Here is a 20,679-nt window from a genome sequence, read left to right on the forward strand (position 1 = left end):
TGACTTAAACAAGGATTACCTTTAAAACAGTGTCAAGGGGATTCCCAGAATCTGGTCTAATGATAAGCGGTGCCTCTGGACTTCGGGCTTCAATTATATGCCTTAAGTCATCACCCCATATTCTTTCACAAGCATTGTAAATGTCATAGCTGTCACTAACCACAGATACAGGCACTGAAGAAAACTGTGTCACTATGTGTTCAAAAGCATCTTTTTCATGATCTTTCCCCCAAGCTGTTATGGTACTGTAAAGCCAATTGAAAAATCCATATTAGAGCAGCATTTATATGTTAAATCACACATTCTGTATTTCCTACCAGCACAGTTCAAGATAACAATAGGCAATATGATTACAAGCACATAGCTTAAGCTGTCTTATCAGCCCTGTGTTGCACGGATAATAAATATGCTATGTAGTAAATAAACAGCACCCTGGATTTATCTTTGGCAACTCAAACACTTGACACATGAAACTCCTTTCACATATAAATGTGGGGTTTTTTGTTTGTTTTTTTTACACATTTGGGAGAGAGTTTCTCTTTTAAACCTGAAATTCAGACAGTGGGGAACTACAGATACAAGTACAGAACATCTGCTCTGGCAACTTCAGACTGCAAAATGGGAAGCAGGGAACTAGCAGCATATGGCAGAAAAGTCGTAGAAGGAAACACAATGCCTTTTCTGTTTTAACAGTGCTATAAAACTATTATCCTCACTCATACAAACATTCTTTGAGAGGAACCTCAGGGCATTACCCTTGGTAGAAGGGTACAAGCAAGCACGTAAACCAGAGTTGCTAAGAGGTAGTAAGTTATGGAATGCCAGTGGATTGGCGGTAGCTGTTTTGTATGCGGCCACCACAGACCAGTTTAAGTGACTTAAACCTGTGTGTGAACACCTAGAAACACCCTCACACAAAGAACGGGTGTGTAGTAAGAGCTTGTGGGCATTGGATTTTTACTGTAAAATGCTAGCATGAACTACTGTGTGGACAAGCCCCAGGTCACAGTAGTGAAGAGACAACCCAAAATTTCTTCCAAAGAGGTTGGGGAAGTCCAAGGCATAACCCTGGTGGCACACCAGAGGCGAGCACCACACTCACACCACCAACTCACATTGGTGGCTGTGGAACAGTAGAACAATTCTGGAAAAATTTTGGTCTCTTGCACAAGACCCCTTTTTGTGTACTAACTTGGAAAGGTGTGACTGCAGCCTGTGTTTGGCAATGCAAACTTTAGTTAGGGCAGTTTAAGCCATCTGTTCTTATGCCACCATTTCAACATGCTATGCAAAAGACGCTTGTTCTCTTGACTCCATGTGTTTGCTTCCATTACAAAGAATTTTATAGTTGCTTGGGCCATCATTTCTGGATTTAACTAGTATTAAGCTAAGCTAAGAGAAGATGTTTCAGACAACATCTATAATTTCTACTGATGCAGGAGTTCTAGAACAGCACTACAGCAATGGTCCAGAGCTACATGAAGCAGTATTCCTTTAAAGATGATCACTGTCCTCTAAGGGCTATTCGTGTAAGCCTTTCCAGTATCTGTCTTGCAATCGCAAGTGAAAACATTCACTATTTAAAAGCACCAGATTTTGTACTCTAAGAAAAGCATAACTGTCCCTTCCTTTATCTTCTGTTCATTCCAGTATGCAGACATGCAAGTGAAGTCCAACGATTTGCATTCACTCCTGACCTTGTACAGGATTTGGATATAAAAAATGAGAGCTCTTCATCTCAATGTGTTTGAGATCAGTTACTCCCAAGAACACTCTCACAATTCTTCGAGATCAAGGATTTACCATTGGCTGAATTAGTTATGCGGATGGAAATCTTTAAAGGAACTTCTGGAGGGAAAACATGATGTGGGGAGAGTCCAGAATTGCAACTACTATGCTTTTTTAATTTTATAATTTTTTGTTTAAAACAAAAATTAAGTTCACAACACAAATCCTCAATATCTACTTTAATCAGTAGGCCTTCAAGTTAATTCTAAAAAGAATAATTCAAATCTACTTAGACACTGATAAGAAGGTTATACTTAAAAACATTTAAAAACACATTTATGGTTAAGAACAATCGTGCCACTCTTGTGCCCCTAGAACATACACAGGCATCAGTATTGAACTTCTGCCTCAACAATTGGATCAGTCACGGTTACTACTGTATAAGTGAAACAGTTTAATATTTCTGCATACAAAGACAGATAAGAAAAAAAGTACATTTTGTTAATCTATTTTTAAAAAGGGTTTAATAGCCCAATATCTTACCTGTGTTCAGCAGCTGGAACAGAATATCCTGGAACCGGATCTTTTGTACCATAGTACTTTTTAATTAATGCAATTCCTGCTACAGTGTCTGTTCCTTTGAAGTTCACCAAATGAGCTGAAGCTCCTATTCCTGCAGTCTGAAAAAGATGCAACTTCCAGCTGCCACACCAAGCATAGAAGCCTAAACCCAGTCACCACCTAGCACTAGTTTGTAGCAGCAAAACTCTGCCACTGCTCCCATTTCACCAACCCCCTCTTCATGCATTTACACAGGAAGGACAGCTTCCATATAGGAAAAAGCTCTCCCAGCCTAGCGCTCACAGTTCAGACACATATCTACCCCCTGCCCCCCCCCCAAGTCCAAACACAGCGTGCTCTCCCCATTCACAGTTTCACCGCTGAACAGGGACACAACTGTTAACAGATGCACACTACTGTCCTTTATGGTTAAGAACAATTACACTTCTCCGACTATGAGATAAGTAGTATCACCTCTTGGGAAGAAACTCCTCTGTAACCGAAGTCATGCAGTTTATACTCCAGTCCTTCTAAGCTGCCAGAAGTCTCTAGCAAATATTTGGCCAAAATCTTTTTCTGCTCTCTAGAGTTTGTAGCCACTGTTATTGGATACCACGACTGCACAAGAATAGTCTAAAACAAAACACATCACATTAATTCCTAAGCAAACATACACCTAATAAAAATCCCCACTTGGCATTTAACCAGGCACAAAAAGATCTATTTATTTTCACCGCCCACTCAGAAAGTACTGATGCCTTCAACAGTTTGCTTTAGGGCTGAAGTAATTAGCCTTTATAACACCTTTCTAAGGTAGACCAGGTATTTGCCACCTCAGGAGTTACAGCTCCTGAGCTACAAGACACACAACGCCCTGTTCCTCATCCTCCTTTCCTTGTGAATTAAAGTACTGTTGTGCATTTCCTGTAAAGTTACTACAGTCTCTTGCCAGCTAGGGGGGAAAGGTCTACGTAAAAGCACTAAAAACAGAACCCAGGCTTACTTAAAGCAGAAAATTAAAGCTGCCAGATTCCCCCTAAACCAATAAAGGATTCAGCCTTTAAGTGCATTAATATTTACTTAGAAAAAACATGTTAACTTTCAAAACTGACCTCAATCCAATTTGTGAGCCAGTAGCACTCTGGATCTGTGTTTTCTACTGTGAAAAGAACATTTCCTCTGGGAATTACAGAGCCCTCAGGAACAGCCTTTATTTCTATAGGAAGATGGCCATCGTATTTCTGTGTAAGAAATAGTCATGTTGTTAGATAACAGGAAAGATTAGGACCTACCTCTTTTATTTGACTGCAACGGATAAAAGTCAGGCTACAAGTTTATCGATAAAGCTTTTGTTTTCTTCATTTTTTAACCTTAAAAATAACGTTGTTTGTTTGCACACCCACAAGCCCAAGTAAACAAACAAAATCTGCATCTATCAAAAAAGGTGGAAAATCCTGTAACTTAAAAAATAGTCTCTTTTATCAAACCAAATGATGGTTATCAGTTGTATTCCTTCTGCAAACTGAGTCAGGAAGGCTTAAATATTGTATAAAAACCCACAAGTTCTACCTGCAGAACAAGAAATATTTGCTACTCAGTTTTCTTCAGCACTTTCACATGGAGTAAGCTGAAAAAAGTCTAGCTGTATTATCTAAGTGCCATGGTTTAACCCCAGCTGGCAACTAAGCCCCATGCAGCTGCTCGCTCACTGCCCCCTGCCCAGCGAGATGGGGGAGAGGACTGGAAGAGTAAAAGAGAGAAAACTCGTGGGTTGAGATGAAGACTCTTTAATAGGACTGGAAAGGAACAATAATAATAATGATTTAAAAAGAATTAGAATATACAAAACAAGTAACACACAATGCCATTGCCAACCACCACCATTGCAAACGGATGCCTAGGCAGCTCCCGAGCAGTGCCTCCTGGCCGGCTTTCTCCCCAGTTTATATACTGGCGTGACATCTGGTCTGGGCTATCCCTTTGGTCAGCTGGGGTCAGCTGTGCCAGTCCTGTCCCCTCCCAGCTCCTTGGGCCCCCCCAGCCTTCTGCTGGCAGGGCCTGAGAAGCTGAAAAGCCCCTGACTTGGTGTAAGCACTGCTTAGCAACAACCAAAACCATCAGTGTGTTATCAACATTATTTTCATATTAAGCCCAAAACACAGCACTGCATTAGGTACTAGGAAGAAAATTAACTCTGCCGAGGCCAAAACCAGGACACTAGGCCTTCAACAAAATCCCTAGTTTTGCTTAGTATAGATGTGTGCTTTGTTAGTTTATTAGGCCAGGATCCATTTAATAACTATTTTAGAAAGTATTCTGTCATATCAACTACTCATTTATCATGAAAACTCATCTTGAAGCATCATTCTTTTGTCAAAGTCAGTCTTTCACCCCTGAAGGACTAAAGATTGTGTGAAATATGCCTTTTGAAAAAGTAAGTTGCAAACAGCAACTCTAAAAGACTAATTATAACTTGCTGAAAGAACTTTAGAACTTTGCAAGCTAAACTGATAATACTCAAAATGTTTGGTGTATTGATTTTTTTTTGTCGGGAAACTTCTCATGAGATATCCTTTAAAGGCAACAAAAATTGCTTCAATTCAGAGATATTACACAGATTCATAAGCAGCGTCAAAATATTCTCCAGCGCTCAAGACATGTTAGAAGTCTCTTCTACACTATGGTTTAAAAGTTTCTTTGAAAGGGTAATATACTGAAACAAATTGTGTTTATATACCGCACAGGGTTTAGTCAGCAAACTTGGAGATGTCAGTTCTGGATTAACAAATGCCAATGAAGCCCTCAAAAAGGCTCAAAATAATTTATTAATGATTCAACAAAGTATAGTTAAGTGAAAAAAAACAGATTTCAAAGTTGCCATAGGTGTTGATTTTGTCCACAGAAAAAAAAGCAGTATGGTCATGCACAGCACTGTATTATAGCCCTTTTCGAAATTTTTAAGTAAAGTCAACTTGTATCATTTAGGGCTTACATCTCTATCACTCATCATCAATTTCTGCCAACTTTCAGCCTCTACACGACCCCCTCATTCTCCAGGCTGTCTGTTTCTTTCTTCCACCCCTTCACCCTATCAGTATTTACTCATTCATTTACTCTCAGTACAAATTCATGCATGTACATTTTTGCACTTCATTCATACAGCTACTGCTCCCTCCACTTTACCTAACACTACACATTAGGTAACAGAGCCAGAGAGCGAGCAGTGGTAGGTATGTAAATATATGCAGGAATTCAGTGAGCAGAAGCAGGGTACATAAGGGCATACAGAGACCCAAAGGGTACATACACCTCCAGTCTGAGAGCCATCAGCACCTAAGATCAAGAAGTGGAAGCTGTATTTGTTTCTACGTATGCACGATTTTACCAAGAAAATCCGACAAGGGAATAAACAGTGTATACTGGGGGTATGGATGAAGGCTTCCCTTCACTAAACCAAAAGTTGAACGGAATTAGTTAAACCACATTAAAACTCAGCACGGACAGACATGCAGCATTAGAAGTGTATTAATCCAGTTTAGCCAAAGAGGGATCAAGATTACTTTAAACACAGATGAGAGCAGTTCACAAAGCATAATGTAGCTTAAAGACAAATATGGATTGAATTCACATCTGTACTTATTTGAAAGAGATGCAAGTCCTCTAGACACCTCTCACTCTCTTAGAAAATAGCAGTTTTATTTACCTTGCTGTCATTTGCAACATTTAACTGAAAGTCACTTTTCTCTTGCACACCCTATGGTCCACCCTGGTTGCATGATGACATGCATAGACAGATGCCACCATAAAATGCATACAGTCAGGGTATCCAGGGAAAAATAAATGCAAAGAACTAAAACCTGTGTTTTCAAATGCCAAAAATATCCATTCACTAGAACCCACAATGAAACTTAGCATTTAATTAATCTGCCGAGATTAGAACAGCTCTGATGAATGCTATTAGTCTGAATCTGCTGCTTTTCTCGAGAAAAGATGTTTGCAATTACCTGAAGACTGACACCTTTTTAAACAAAAGGGAAAGAGGATAATTGTGGAAAGACTTAATTTGGAAGTATTTGTGTGTCAGAAGTGCTCAAGCCTTGTATTTCATAACAAAGTTCAATTTGAGTATCTCTGAAAAATTTAGGAATTTAACAAAACATGTATTTTCTGGAACTATTTACACATGAAAGAGGTTGTACGGCTTTCTGCATTAGAATAAAAATGGTTATGATTAGTTACAGAAAGCAATGTAAATGATGCAAGCAACCACTAAGCACTATATTACATACGGAGACTTGCCAACAAGCCCTCACTTAAGACTAGCTGGCTGACGACAGCCATAAATCCTTATTACCTGCAAAGCCGTATTTGGCATCTGAAAGGATGAAAATTACTTTTCTCTACGGAATTACAATTATATGATTATTCTTTGACAGCTGCTACTCCCTGTACACTAAACATAAAAAGCTAAATTTATCCAGTCTTTACTATCACGGTTAAAAGGAGAGACTGCTCTATTTATTCTACAGTTGATTCATAAATCCTTCATTATGATCTCATACTATTTTCATAAATTCTTACCTCCAGAATATAGTTCCATCCCTTTTCGTTGAAGACATCATCTTGAAAATGCTCCCTATATACTTCTTTGGCTTCCTTGATTTTCTCTTTGGTCACCACTTTACCTGTGGTTTCAAAAACAGATGAAAGCTTAGAAACTTAAGATAGTCATCAAATTATAAAACAAATAACAAAAAGGTTCAGACACAGAAAAGTCTTAGCCTCCCACAAAAAGATGGAAAACATGTCAAATGCAGTATACCAGCTATGTGAAAACCAAATTTTACTTTCATTTATTATATAGATTAAGATGCTCAGGAAAACCACCAGGACAAAATACACTTGTGGTTTGCGGGTGACTCAGGAACAATTTGAGATTATTACTTTTTTATGACAGACAACAACCTGTCAAGAGTTTTATTAGCAGTGCTTTTCCCAGAGGAATGTGATGACTGTGCAAGCTGGCACATGCAACAAGACATAGCCACACTAGCACAAGGGTTAAGCTACGCTGCTCCAGGGAGAATTCCCGTGGAGAAGCCTTACAACCAGTCTTTGTTTGACCACTTTGCAATAGGAACTGACAAGAGTAACCACGTTATTTGAATAAGCGTTGCTACTGCTGTAGGATCAATCATCTACTGGAAATCAACGTTAGAGAAAAATCCTCAGATTGCTAAAGAGAAAAGAAACAAGATTATCCAGTGTTTTGATTATAGTGGAATTCCAATCTTTGGCAAAACTGGCAGAGATTTACAGATTCTGGATCAAGACAAAGCTATGAAAGCCCTATGACTAAAGCTTTCCTTCTAAAGCTTGGCAGAAGGCAACTCGCATTTAGGTCAGAACAGGTGATATTTGCACATAATGCAAAAAAGCACACACCACATTAAATGGCACCAAGGAATTTTCAGATGTTACTCTTGAAGTTGTCAATATTGAAAACACTTTCACACATAGCTGCCATATTCCATGATCTAAGCTGAGTGGCAACCAAAATTTAGGGGAAATTAAAACCATTACTAGTTTACACAGCAAATAAGCCAGTAAATACAGACTAAAATTTAAATTCAAAACACAAAATGTATTTTCCCTTGAATCTCTGATCTTCTTGTGATTGTATGCACAGTCTTGCTCGATTTCCATTCATTTTAGCCCACTGAAGTTGGGATATAAACACCTCTTGTTTTTTAATAAATCGTTGGCATAAATAACATAGTAGAGAGGTATCTGAATTAAACAGTCAATATCATTTTACGAGGGTGGGCATCTCATTTTAAGAATCAAATAAATAAGGTCTTATGCGTGTCGCCACCTACACTGTATGAAGATAACCTAGAATTGTTTCAACTACGACACTCCAGGCTTGAGAAATACTAAGGTATTTATTTACAGGTAAAGTTTTACTGGAATTTGAGACAGTTACCTTTTAAGTATTTGTTCAGAATGTACTGCAAACCATAAAAAACAGTTTCTTCATATTTCACTTTCCTTAATTTGGAATTTTCAGTCTTCTTTTCACGACATTCAAAGTAGGAATATACTTTGCTTGTGTTAGGTGGATATTGCTTGTAGTGTGTAACCTACATTAAGAAAAACTTCAGTAAGAGCTCAAGACATCACTAGAAAGCACAAGAGAAATCACGTTTGTACGTTACAGCTTAGAGTAACCCACAGCTCTTCTGGATTATTATTATTTATCCCATTCACGTTCTATACAATACTTAGGGGATTTCTCCTTTTCCAGCCACCTTCAATTTGCAGTTCAAAAGACTCTCTTCCTTATCTTATTTTTCCTTCTGTGTCAACCTTTTCCCCTTGGAGTAATCTTCACGGTCAGCTCTTCCACTCCCCTGATGACTTCACTTTCATTAACCAGGAAAGCCACTGGGCAGGATTTTAGGATCAGCCCTGAGCACCAACATGCCGGGTCAGTTTTTGCTCTCCTGCGCTTTGGCCAAATCAAACAGCTACGGGAAGCACAAAATCGCCTGCCACTACCAAAGTGGAAGTACCTGCTTGTATTCGATTCAAGTTTTGAAGGCCATATTAACGTAGTTTAAATAAAAGCCATCCAGACTCCAGGAGGCATTGGCAATGGCCTTTACCCAGGCGTCCCGTTCACTGTGAGCACAGTGGGTTTCTCAAGCCCTGGTTACATCAAAACCAGCTTAACAGCATTACTGGTTTTGTAAGTTTGCTAGGCAGAGGTCTTTTCCCAATCTTTAAGAAAGTTCACGATCAGTGTGAAGGAAGCAGAAAAGTTGCAGCCTGTAAGCATGGACTACATGGAAACTGGGCATTCGAACATACAGTGTTATGCTGGATTCAACCATAGCAGCTTTTTTTTAAGCTACTGATAGTCAGTCTACCCAGAAACTTAGAGTAATGCATCATTTGAAGCAAGTACGCTCTAAATATTAACAACTTAAACCTGCAAGATTTTATCTCCTGATGTGTAAAAGGCAAACTCCATGCAAAGTCCGTAATTCCATATTAAACATAAAGATTACATGATGACATTAACTTCATACTACCGATATTTAAATTACAAGATACATAAATCAGCTTAAGGCATTCCCAAAGGTGAAGCTATGAAAAGTTTTCTGAAATTATGATGAAAAGTCTGTGAACAAGTCTGTATGTTTCATAATGGAAAACTCTTCCTACAGCCAAGTAAAGTGCCATCGTACATCAGAACAAAACCCCAAAAGGTGTAAAAGTCACGTCTGAATTTTTCGCAAACCCCCATATTTACAAGGCAGTCATGCTCTAACATATAAGTCTTTTGCTGTTACTTCTTACTCCAAATCACCTTAAATATTTTATTTGTGATATCACAAGGAATTAGAAAACAGTTTTACCATTTCTTCCTTGTCATCCTGGTTTTTTAAATGTATCCCTGACACATTCAAAATAAAAGATCTGAAGGTTTCCCATACCTATATTGCTAAAACTGTGTATTAAAGTGTTTTAAAAATACAGTTTTCTTTTTCTTCTCAGATACCATCTATCCCTAGTATTTCCCTCAGTTTGGTCAACAAACTAGACTGCTCAAGTGAATTTTTTCCTTCTCCTATACCAGCACAACGCTGCTACGCTCGTGTTTCCAATGCTGCAAGAAAACCTCCAAATAACAAAAAGGTAGATTTGCAGATCTTTCCATCGTCTTTAACAGCATCAAGTTTTCAAGGCCAATCAAACAAAACCCAAGCTTGTCATTGCAGGTTTTCTGCCTTTACTTCACACAGCACACACCTATCCTGTTCCGATTCCACCAGCACTTGCACGCCGAACGCTGAACAGTAGCAATGTCAGTCCCAAAGACAAAACCTGGCTTTTAGATCTAGTTCTAGCTATTAAATTTCTCACTCCACAAATTACAACACGTCCTTTCCTAGTTCTACACAGAGCTTCCAAAAAAGTAAACCACACTGCCAGCTCACAGAAAACTCTCCTCAGGATATCATAGTGTTTTTAAAGGAAACCAAAGAAACGAAACCAAAACACACCCCCACACAACCTCCTCCACCCTTACCTTGGAGCAGTCAAAAATACGCTGGCTGACATGTCTTTCTAAGGGCAATAAGGATACCACCCCACCCCACCCCACCCCCCCCCAACACCCTTACAAAAAATTGCATTAAATGGACTCCAAGAAAAAGAGCACGGAACAGATCACGAGCAGGTCCATTCACCATGGGGCATGGCGAGTAGAAACTCCTCGCTTTGCACGCTTGCCACTTTCAGTCCGTTACAGCAACTAGATGAAAAAATTTTGCTGTGTTTTGTGACTGGGACTGAACTTTAAGTTGGTGAATCTTTGTGATGTGATTGTATCACCCAGGAACTCCGTTCAACTTTTGTTTTTGTTCTTCATCCTACTGGCATGCTCCAGCTCCATGATTTCAGAGTAAATGCTCGCAGAGCCCACCAGCTTCCAGTACAGTACAGTAGCAGGTGGCCCAAGAACAATTCCCCAAACTGGTATCTGAATTCCCTGGGAGAAGCTCCAGAGCAAACTACTGTAACACTGTTCTACTACAACAGTTCAAGCAAAACAAAGAAAACTACATCTGCATGAGACTGCCTACTCAAGATTTCTTTAAAAAAATTAATCATCCAGCTTACTAAGTATGGGCAGGTTGCTCAAGCCAACACCTATGTTATGATGAAAATTTGCTTGATCTTCAGCTACTATCTTTTAATTTTTTTTAATTTTTTTTTTTTTTTTTTACTTTTGCAGTTCATAACATCTCCTCCAGCTAAAAGCTTCTCTCTGTCAAATGGGTTACAGACCCAAATTAGCTGAAGGTGTGCAGTGCACACACTGAGTTGGTGCCACCTTTTCCTACGGTGTTTAAATACAAAGGTTTTTAGGGACCTCCCATTCTGGCTCTACTTTGAAGTATGATCACAACACACTGTGCTCTGGCTGCAAATCAGAATTGGAGGGCTGAAATCAGGCTGGAATGCCAACAACCAGATTTATTCTTTATGTAGCATACCTGGGGAAACTGCTCCTCCAGATTACCTACCAAAAAACCCACTCAGGTTTCCTCAAACACGAAATTACAGGTTTAGCTAATTTTTCTGTCATTAGATTAGATATTAACCTGAAAATACATACCAGCTAATGTCCAGAGGACAGTTATTTCTAGGGACTCCAATCTAAATAAAAATTCTGTGCATGGTAAAAATGTCATTTTATCAATTAAATTGCTTCAAGTACTTGAAAGAGCCCATGAACTACTTTTACAACAGTTATATGTTTAAGATTCAATTATATTCTTCACACATTAGAATCTATTTAGACAGTGAAAAATACACATCCCTGGCAATTAAGATATTTAGATCTAAGCAAACTTTACCACTGCAATTTTAAATTAACTTGTGCTTCTTTTGACATTCCTCAACATTAGTTTTATCTATAAAGCTGAAACACTCCTTGGGTGTCCACAAGGCTTCTTGCAGACAACTCACTATTTAAAGACACCACACTTGCTAAGCATGGCTTACTACAGGCATGCTGTATAGGTATGTGAAAAGTTAAGCCCACGACCTGGTGTCCCCTGTTCACTTATCTGACTGTCTGTTTTGCTTTCAAGCTGTCAGGGAGGGCACTGTACCTGTCAGGAGCATCTGCCTGCAAAACATCACAGCAGCTCTGACCGTTAGCTGGCAGTTCTGGACTACTATGACACGGGGAAATAATACCCATCCACCACAGCGATGGCTGGGAGGTCTGGTATGTAGTGAAATGCCTGGTGGTTAAAACAGTCTGAAAAAGGATCAAACTCTAGGGAGCAGGAGCAGTTCACAAAGAGTGCCAGGGACAACAAATCAACCAAATTAAAAAAAAAAACAAACCCAAACAAAAACCCAACACAACACTACAAGGCACTTGGACAATGAAAATGATGCTTCAAAAAACGCCTGAACTTTCCTTGTTGTCAGACGAAGTTTTCATCTTTCTGTATTCTAAAGAAGAGAAGGAACAACCAGTGACAATGTAAAATATTTGAAGTGTATTTTATGTCTGACAGATCAAGAGAGTATTGATAAATTTGTACTTTCTGTTAGGGGATGACAGATGCAGGACATGTGCAGACAAGCTCTTGGTAGGCAGGAGTTACTATAAAGTCAGTAGGAATACAGTAGTGACTATAAAGTCAGTAGGGGTAAAAACAAAACCCAACAAAAAACCAAAAACAAAACCCCAAAGATCCTACTGGGATTAAGAGACCCTTACAAGAAAACAAAACCCCAAAATATCTTCAAATGCTTTTTGATAGTCAGTTCAAAGGCTGTGGTTTAGGTTTTGTCTACAAAAAGTATGACAAACAGCCTTGGAACAACCACCTGCAACAAGGTTATGTACTATGACTGAAATAGAGCACTTTTATTCCAGTTGTGATAGCTTCTTATTAAATTTAATCCAAATAAGGGTATATCTGAACAAAGAACACTTCCACAACAACTACATCTCCTTAACTAAACCCATTTGAGGAAACAGCCATTTGAGGAAAACAGGAAAACCATGAAGCACAAGTTGCATTTAGATCAACCAACCCAAAAACCACCCCAAACATTAACAGTTAAATTATAAGAAAAAGGATTTAACAGGTATTCATCACAAAACAGGAATGACTAAGGTAAAGGCTGCATTTTTATAGGCTAGATAAGAAAACCTTTGGCATAAAAGCCAAATAATCTTCTAATCTACAAGCACCGTTGGACAAGAAACTGCAATTAAGTTCCTTTGAAAGACTGAGTCTATATAACTCAACCACTTGAAAACATGAGAAAAGCAAGTCCGACACAAGTAGAGAGGTCAGGCATGGCCAAATTCTCCATCAGTGATTTATTCCTGGGGCTCACCTGGCTCAGATGGGTGCTAACGTGAACCATCAGAAAGATGCTTCCAAGCCCTGCCTATGGTGAAGAAAACCAGTCCCCAAGTGTTTAGGCAGCAGGATCTTGCCTACAGTTGATATGATGTTAACAGTTCAACTACGACAGAATTTGAACTTTCTGGAGCCATTCTGAAAAATCTTTATGCAACCCATGTACAGAACCCAGCTACTGAACCCATGGTACTTCACAAACGTGAAGAATCAGAGGGACAGGTGGAAGACAGGCCAGAAGCAGCACATCCCTGGAAGCTCGTAGCTGGGCCACTCAGCAAGTGTCACCAGCCGAGTCCAAAAGTCAGCGATTCCCCATCTCAGCCCAGAAAGCAGGTAGAACAACTGTTGTGGTGCCTTTCATCTGCCTACCGGGGCTGTGTAAGAACTACCAACAGAACTCCTTTCTGGCACCTTCCCCGGTGGAGTTGTGCATGGGGTGTGTTTGGAACATTCTGTGTACGGGAGAGTTACAAGCCCCATTTATAGTATCTTTCCCTAGAACAAAAACAATGTGAGAGAAAATGATTTGCTAATTGTCAGAGGTATCAGTGTAAGATGCATGATTTATATATTTAATCCTTTTCTATTAGCTATTACCACTGGATATCTTTAAGACCATCTTTTCACATGATTACTTTTCCTGGATGGCTTCACTTCAGGTCTGCAGCAAGTCACTGGGCCCAGGTATGGGTCAGTCACTGTCCTACGAGCCTGCCTGTACACTGAAGTGAGCTACAGCCTTTCCAGCGTAGGTGAGAATTGACTGCAGCCTAGTTGATGTGACAAGCGAAAATGAGAGCCTTGGTTGTGGGGTTCAGTGTCAGAATGGCTCTCTGGTGCTGGAAGAGATCCTCACCCCCACGTACAATTTAGCTTATTTTACCACAGTGGTGCTTCTGGCACTTACACCAGGGAGAATGCTGCAAATCACCTCTAAGATCCCCATGATTATTTTAAAACGTTGTGGAAAGAGGTCATTGAAACACTGCTTTACCTAAACCTTTACGAGGTTTAGCCAATGGAGCAATTACAAGCAAAGGCTGCCAACAACCTATATGGAAAACAACATCGTTAACAACAGCGAGGAGGTGAACCAGTACTTGGGAACAAAGGGAATGCCTTATCAGATACGCCTCACTGGGATGAGACATAACTGACAGCAGTTATAAGGTAGTGCTGACCCCCTTCAGGAAAACAAACAACCACGACTGTGACTAGCAGTTATATTCAACAAGGATGCTGTTGTAGCTTTCAAAGCAATCACAAAAGGAATACTCAACACAAACAAACGTGGAAATGAAAACCAAACCAGAAGTCAGCGTGGTAAAATTATAAGCTTATTTGAACGGAAGAGGAAACATCAGAAGAATCAATCTTTTAATAATTCCACAAAAAGGGCATCCAACAATAGCAGGTAAAGTGCAAGACACTTGAAGTAAGTAAAAAAATAAGAGACAAGTATAACCTTACTATTTTGGTTATACATGAGCTTCAAATTACAAAAGTAGCCTCAGAAAGAATCCAGACCCCCTTATTAAAAAGGGTGTGTGTTTATGTGTGAAGTGAAGCAAATACAGGTTAAGATAATGTTTGAGAACTAAAGTGGGAATATCAGGAGGTATCTGATCTTATGAGATGACAGGGATAAGCTAATGCAGGTTATGACTGAAGGTTAATCCTGTACCACTTTTAATGTCTCTGTATTCCAGTTCAACCGTCATCTCTTGTATGTGTACTGAAAAATAAGAGGACCAGGGGTGAGGAAAGAAAAGTTAAGAGCTCAGTCAGTACTAAGCTAAGGAAAGTACATGCAAGCAACTGAATTCCTACGGAAGCTGCACATTATCAGCAGAGATGCTGTAAGCGACCACATCCACACTCATTAAAAAAACAAGGTCATGTATATGCACTAGAACTGAATGTATTCCAAATTACTCAGAGAAAAACACAAGGTAACACTTTATGGCAGGTTTCTTTACCACTAAAAATTCTGGTGTGTTTTTCTTATGGTTTAACTCCAGCTGGCAACTAAGCCCCACACAGCCTTCACTCACCACTCTCCCTGTGGGATGGGGGACAGAACTGGAAGGGGAAAAGTGAGAAAATTCGTGGGTTGAGATAAAGACAGTTTAACAGGTAAAGCAAAAGCCGTGCACACAAGCAAAGCAGGGAACTCACTCACCACTTCCCACGGGCAGGCAGGCTCAGCCACCTCCAGGCACGGAGGGCTCCATCACACCAAACGGTGACTTGGCCCAACAAATGCCATCACTCTGAACGTCCCTTCCCAGCTCCTCCTTCCCCCAGGCTTGTGTGCTGGGCATGATGTCATATGGTCTGGGCTATCCCCTTGGTCAGTTGGGGCCAGCTGTCCTGGCTGTGTCCCCTCCCAGCTCCTTGTGCCCCCCCAGCCCACTCGCTGGTGGGGTGGGGTGAGGGGCAGAAAAGCCCTTGGCTCTGTGCAAGCGCTGTTCAGTGGCAACGAAAACATCCCTGTGTTATCACACTGTCTCCAGCACAAATCCAGAGCACAGCCCCGTACTAGCTACTATGGAGAAAATTAACTCCACCCCAGTCAAAACCAGCATGGTTTTGCATCCAAAATTATCGTAATAAAGATGACAAAATGCCTTATGTTTACTGCTTACACATTTGTGAACAGTCAGCTGTACCACTTCACATACTGCTACAAGTTTCCTGTTCCTTAATGAAAAAAGAAAAACATTTATCTTTTGAACAGTGAGAGCTGCAACGATTCTGGGAGGGCTTACTTTCTATTAATTTAAAAACTGGCTGAATTCTGTACAGTTGCAGTGTTCCCTTAGAACAACGATGACTGGGGGTTTGTCACAGGACTGTGTGACCGCAAATCAAGACTTGGAAGATAATGAACCTAGATGGAGCGCAGACTGCTTCTTATGAGGAGTGCTGAAGCGTAAGTTTCCAATGCTTTTCCACTGACAGAATTACAGAAGGTAAGAGAACACATTCAACCCCTCAATCACAGGACTTTAATTAAAAAAATAAATATATATACACATATATGGGCTACTGAAAGGAGTATTTTGTAGTCATTATGTACTACTCAAAATCAATAAGCTAAAGAGGACTCATGTCTCTTCTTTGCATACCTCTAGCCTTCTAAATAAAGAATATACAGGCTGCCAGAGCCTGGAATTAACACACACTCACATGAAGTGTTTCAGAAGTGCTCTCCTACATCCATGTGAAATAAAAGAATTCAAAGTGACAAATACATAAAATTCAACACGTAAGGCATTGAGCGTTAAAATGTATCTTTCAGGCTTCCTTGAAGGGTCCGGAAAGAACTGAATTCTGAAGCAGATCTCATTTACAGTTCAGCTCCTCCTATGATGGGGTAATTGCATGACAGCTTATTATGACTATCAGCTTAATTACGAAACATTCTAAGCAACAGCAATACACCTCACTGGTAAAAGCAAAATAAGCTATCATCACTGCAGCAAACAAGGTTCAGTTCTCATTTGGATAGCCCTTTCACGCCTGCAGCTCATGGCCCATCCACCCAGGGCTGGTATACACCAGTCACTGGTATCTTCCGACTGAACGGCACCACAGCTCTGCTAAGCTGATCCTCTCAGTACAGCTTCAGACTACACATACCCTGGAGGATTTCTTGCCTGCGTAGAAATAAACAAATATGGGTAAAGAGAGCATTGGGAATTGAACAGAAAGACAATGCAGAGGTGGTGTGTCAACAACATCACACGAGTGAGGAACTGAAGGGCAGACGCCCTCACTCGCTGCACTTCTCAAGCAAACAGCACCCTCGCTGTTGTCACAGAGGGGCAAGATTGCAGGGACTTCTTGGTATAGACACGAGAGTAAGACATCACGCAGCATGAACAGTGAGCTTCAAGGAGCCTGCTGATCCCCCTCACTTGCAGCTTTCTACCAACAACAGTTCCGACCTCAAGTGCTTCCCTTTTTCAGCAATACTGAGTCACCAGCAGAAGACTTCACTATTAGAAGTGTTATTGCTACACTGGACATCCACACAAAGAGCTTCCCCAGCTAACGCCGCTCTGATGAATCTCTTGAAATTCTGATGATCCAAAGAACTAAAGACTGCTATTATTTACCAGCAAGATACACACACCCCATACCATATACCTATGCCCAGAGTCTGAGGGGATGGCATATAACATCCAGCACACAGAAGGAATTACACTGGTAGGGGATTTGGAGAAGCTTAAGCATATGCATCAAAGTACACCGGAAGAAAAAAACCTAACTGATGTCAAAATGTTTATCTTGTTATGGGGGGTTAGAGATAAACTGCACAATTTGAAGCCTGGCCTCAAAATCCTGGAGCATTTGTACAATTCACTAAGCCCCAGTTCTTAACGGCAGCTCAGTGCTTAGGTCCAGGGTGTAGCAAGTCTCTGAAATTCACCTGACGGGAACTATTCCTATCTAAAAATATCCAGTATGCTAGAAATTAGCATGACACCCAGTTGTTTTTCAGAAACAGCTTGTAAGAGTTTGAAAGCAAGAATTTGATAATCTTCTATGACTTAAGAGGAAATGTCCTGTGATGTACACACAGACAGGAAAATGTTTAGAGGAATGGGAGGCAGGGTTAACTGTCAACAGACAAATCTTTGCCTACCAAACTACTTTGTTTCTGAGTTTTTATAGGCACTAAACCAGCAACCAGTTTTCTCTCTACCCAAATTTCCAACTGTAGCAACTGTGAACTGGGACACTGGAGCTAACTCAAACTAATGAGTTCTGACAGATATGACCCTGAGATACCAGAACTTTTTCAGTGTTTCATTGATTAGAAAACGAGAGTATCATCCAAAGGAGAAGATAAGTGATGTTTGCTTATGTTACCTAACAGGATAAAATAAGCTACTTGTTTCAGCATTTTTCAAAGAGTCTGGAGTTCCTAAGATTTGGAAAAAAGCATACAGGAAGAGAAATAATTTGAGCAGTCCTAACAAAGCAAAACAGACAATCCCAACTGTTTTTAATACAACACAAAATGCTCCTAGCTGCCACAGAAAACCTCACCCAATTTCAGATTTAAGCTGGAGGAAGAACAGAAAACTTGGGCCTTTTAAGATTTCTACCACTCCTGGAATAATCTACAAAACAGAAGCAAACTGGTCACCTGTCACTCCAGTGCTGCTCACTACCACTAACCCTAGAGCACAATCCCATGAATTTAGAAGTAGTGTGCAAATTAGATTTAAAATAAGACACCGTTTCAAGCCAGGCCTACAGTATTTAATGTGATTAGTCTCAGCCATAGAAGAGAAGTGGATCTTCCAGATTTGAACAGGTTTGATAACGAACACTTAAACATAGTTCTTAAACATCACTGCAGCTAGATTAAGCCCTTACTGAAAGCAGTTTCGTTAGCCCTCAACAGCAGCACTCAGATGGCTTTGCCTGAGCCACTCTAAGATTTAACAGCATCTTCCAGTCTTCCAACACACATTCCCACAAACAGCAACAATAAACGTTAAGGATTTCTTTACCAAAAAAGCACCCTGTAACATCGTACAATAACAACATCACAGCAGGAGGAGCCAGGAAAGGTGTACAGCACAAGTCAGCAACTGGAGCATGTACCGAGGCCGGTATTTTGGTAGTTAGACAGTAAGGAGACCTGGCCACAAGATCGTATTTGCTTTTTTCGACTCCTTATCTAGAAGTACCCTCTGGTCAGAGAGCTGTAACATAATACACGCTGCATAACGACAATCGGGTCCGTCGCTGTGGTTTGTTCAGGGCACCAACCTCTCTGACACCGCAGGGCAGCTCCGGAAGGAAGAAAGTTTTTCAGTCTAGGAGACACATCTGTCCCACCAGGGTCGGGGACCCCTCGCCGGCTCTGCCCGCTGCCCGGGAAGCGGGCGCTCACGGTACCGCAAGGCTGCGCAGCGGCGGGCGTGCCCGGGGCACCCCGCACACCCGGCTGCGGGGCACGGCGGGGGCCGCTGGGTCGGGGGGCGGACAGCGCGACTGTACCTGGCCGTGGCGCCAAGCTCCCCGATTCTTAAGTGATTTCACGGAAGAGGGCGGACGTCGAAGGACTACGATGCCCTGGCTCTGCCGGATCGCCTTGGCCGGCACACCCGGCACCGCAAGGAGCGGGACCCAAGCAGCGGGCTACCGGCGCGACGGGTCAGGCAGCCGGGTCCTGGAAGCGGCCTGTATCGCAGCCGGGCACAAACCGGCGGGCACCCAGCCACCAGCACCCTTTCTCCCCCCAGGGAGAAGCGAAACGCGAGAAAAACAAAAAAAAACCACCAGAAAAAAAAAAGGAGCGAGTCACAGTTTCGCTGGCTGGCGGCGAGCGCGCCCGCTCTCCACCCCGGCGGGCAGCAGACGATGCTCGGCGGCGGCCCCCCCCCCCCAGCGTGCTCGCCATGGCGGCCCCGCGCCGCGCCGGCGGGGCGGCGGCGCACCCCCTGCCCACTTTCACTTTCTGTTCTCCCCAACCGCCAGCGAACCCGGGCACCCCGCGGGGAGGGGGGAGGAGGGCAGCGGGCCCGGCCGCCCCCTCGGCGGCGCGGGGCAGCGGGGGCAGCCCCCGCCCAGGCCTCCCTCCGCGATGCCCCTTCGCGCCGCCCCGAGGCAGAGCACCCCTCAGGGAGGGGGGGCGGGGGGGGGGGGGGCCTCCCAGGGCCGGCCAGGCGGGCAGGGGGAGGGAGCCGGCGGCGACGGGGCCGGCCTGGCCCGGCGCCCCACGGATAGAGAAGCCTCGGCGCCAGGCCCGGCGGGTCCGGTGCGGCAGTGCAGGGGCGCCCACAGAGGTGACCCCCTCCCGGCCGCCGTGCCCGCGCCCACCTTGTAGGAGTCGGTAGCGAGGAGGATGTTGAACTCGGCCCCCGCCGCAGCGCACTCCATGTCGCCCAGCCCCGGGAGGCGCCGCCGCCAGCACGGACAGGACTGGGCTACGCCGCCACCCGCCGCCGCCAGGCGTTCGGTGCGGGGGGAGAGAGGAGAAAGGGGAGACGGTGGCGGGGCGGGGACAAGGGGATTACGCCTGGGGGGCGGGGCTCGAGCGGCCGCCCGCCCCGCTGATTGGCCGCACGTCCCCGCCGTCGAAGGAGGGGCCGTGAGGTCACTGCTCGGATGGGCGGGGCCAGAGCGCCAGGCAGGCTCTGATTGGGCCCGCCGCCCGGTCGGTGCAGGGGAAGGGAGGAGTTGGCTGTGACGTTAGGGGGGCGGGAAGATGCCCCGTGCCGCACGTTCGCTTTCATTGGATTCCGGGCGGAGGGCAGGAGGGGCGGGGCCGTCCCGGTGACGTCACTGCGCGGACGGTGCGCGCTCTGTCGCTATTGGCCAGCAGCGCGGCGGCGTGCTCGGCAGAACGGGCGGGGAGGGGGCAGCTGCCGGGGGCGAGGGGGGGGGGCGGGTG

At 42.9% G+C, this 20,679-nt stretch overlaps 1 protein-coding gene across 1 annotated transcript in view; it reads right to left on the minus strand.

Moving 5' to 3' along the window:
* NAMPT (nicotinamide phosphoribosyltransferase) overlaps positions 1 to 20,283 on the minus strand; it is a 31,976-nt gene extending 11,693 nt beyond the window's left edge. The window contains exons 1-7 of the mRNA XM_080392021.1: positions 20,106 to 20,283; positions 8,276 to 8,432; positions 6,871 to 6,974; positions 3,402 to 3,530; positions 2,764 to 2,922; positions 2,272 to 2,408; positions 20 to 245 (exon numbers count right to left, since the gene is read on the minus strand). Of these exons, the coding sequence (XP_080248147.1) occupies positions 20 to 245; positions 2,272 to 2,408; positions 2,764 to 2,922; positions 3,402 to 3,530; positions 6,871 to 6,974; positions 8,276 to 8,432; positions 20,106 to 20,165 (972 nt within the window). The 5' untranslated portion in view covers positions 20,166 to 20,283. The remainder of the gene's footprint in view (positions 1 to 19; positions 246 to 2,271; positions 2,409 to 2,763; positions 2,923 to 3,401; positions 3,531 to 6,870; positions 6,975 to 8,275; positions 8,433 to 20,105) is intronic.
* Between the last annotated feature and the right edge of the window lie 396 nt (positions 20,284 to 20,679).

Source organism: Falco punctatus (genome assembly GCF_963210335.1).
Source record: "Falco punctatus genome assembly, chromosome: 6".
NCBI classification, from domain to species: domain Eukaryota; kingdom Metazoa; phylum Chordata; class Aves; order Falconiformes; family Falconidae; genus Falco; species Falco punctatus.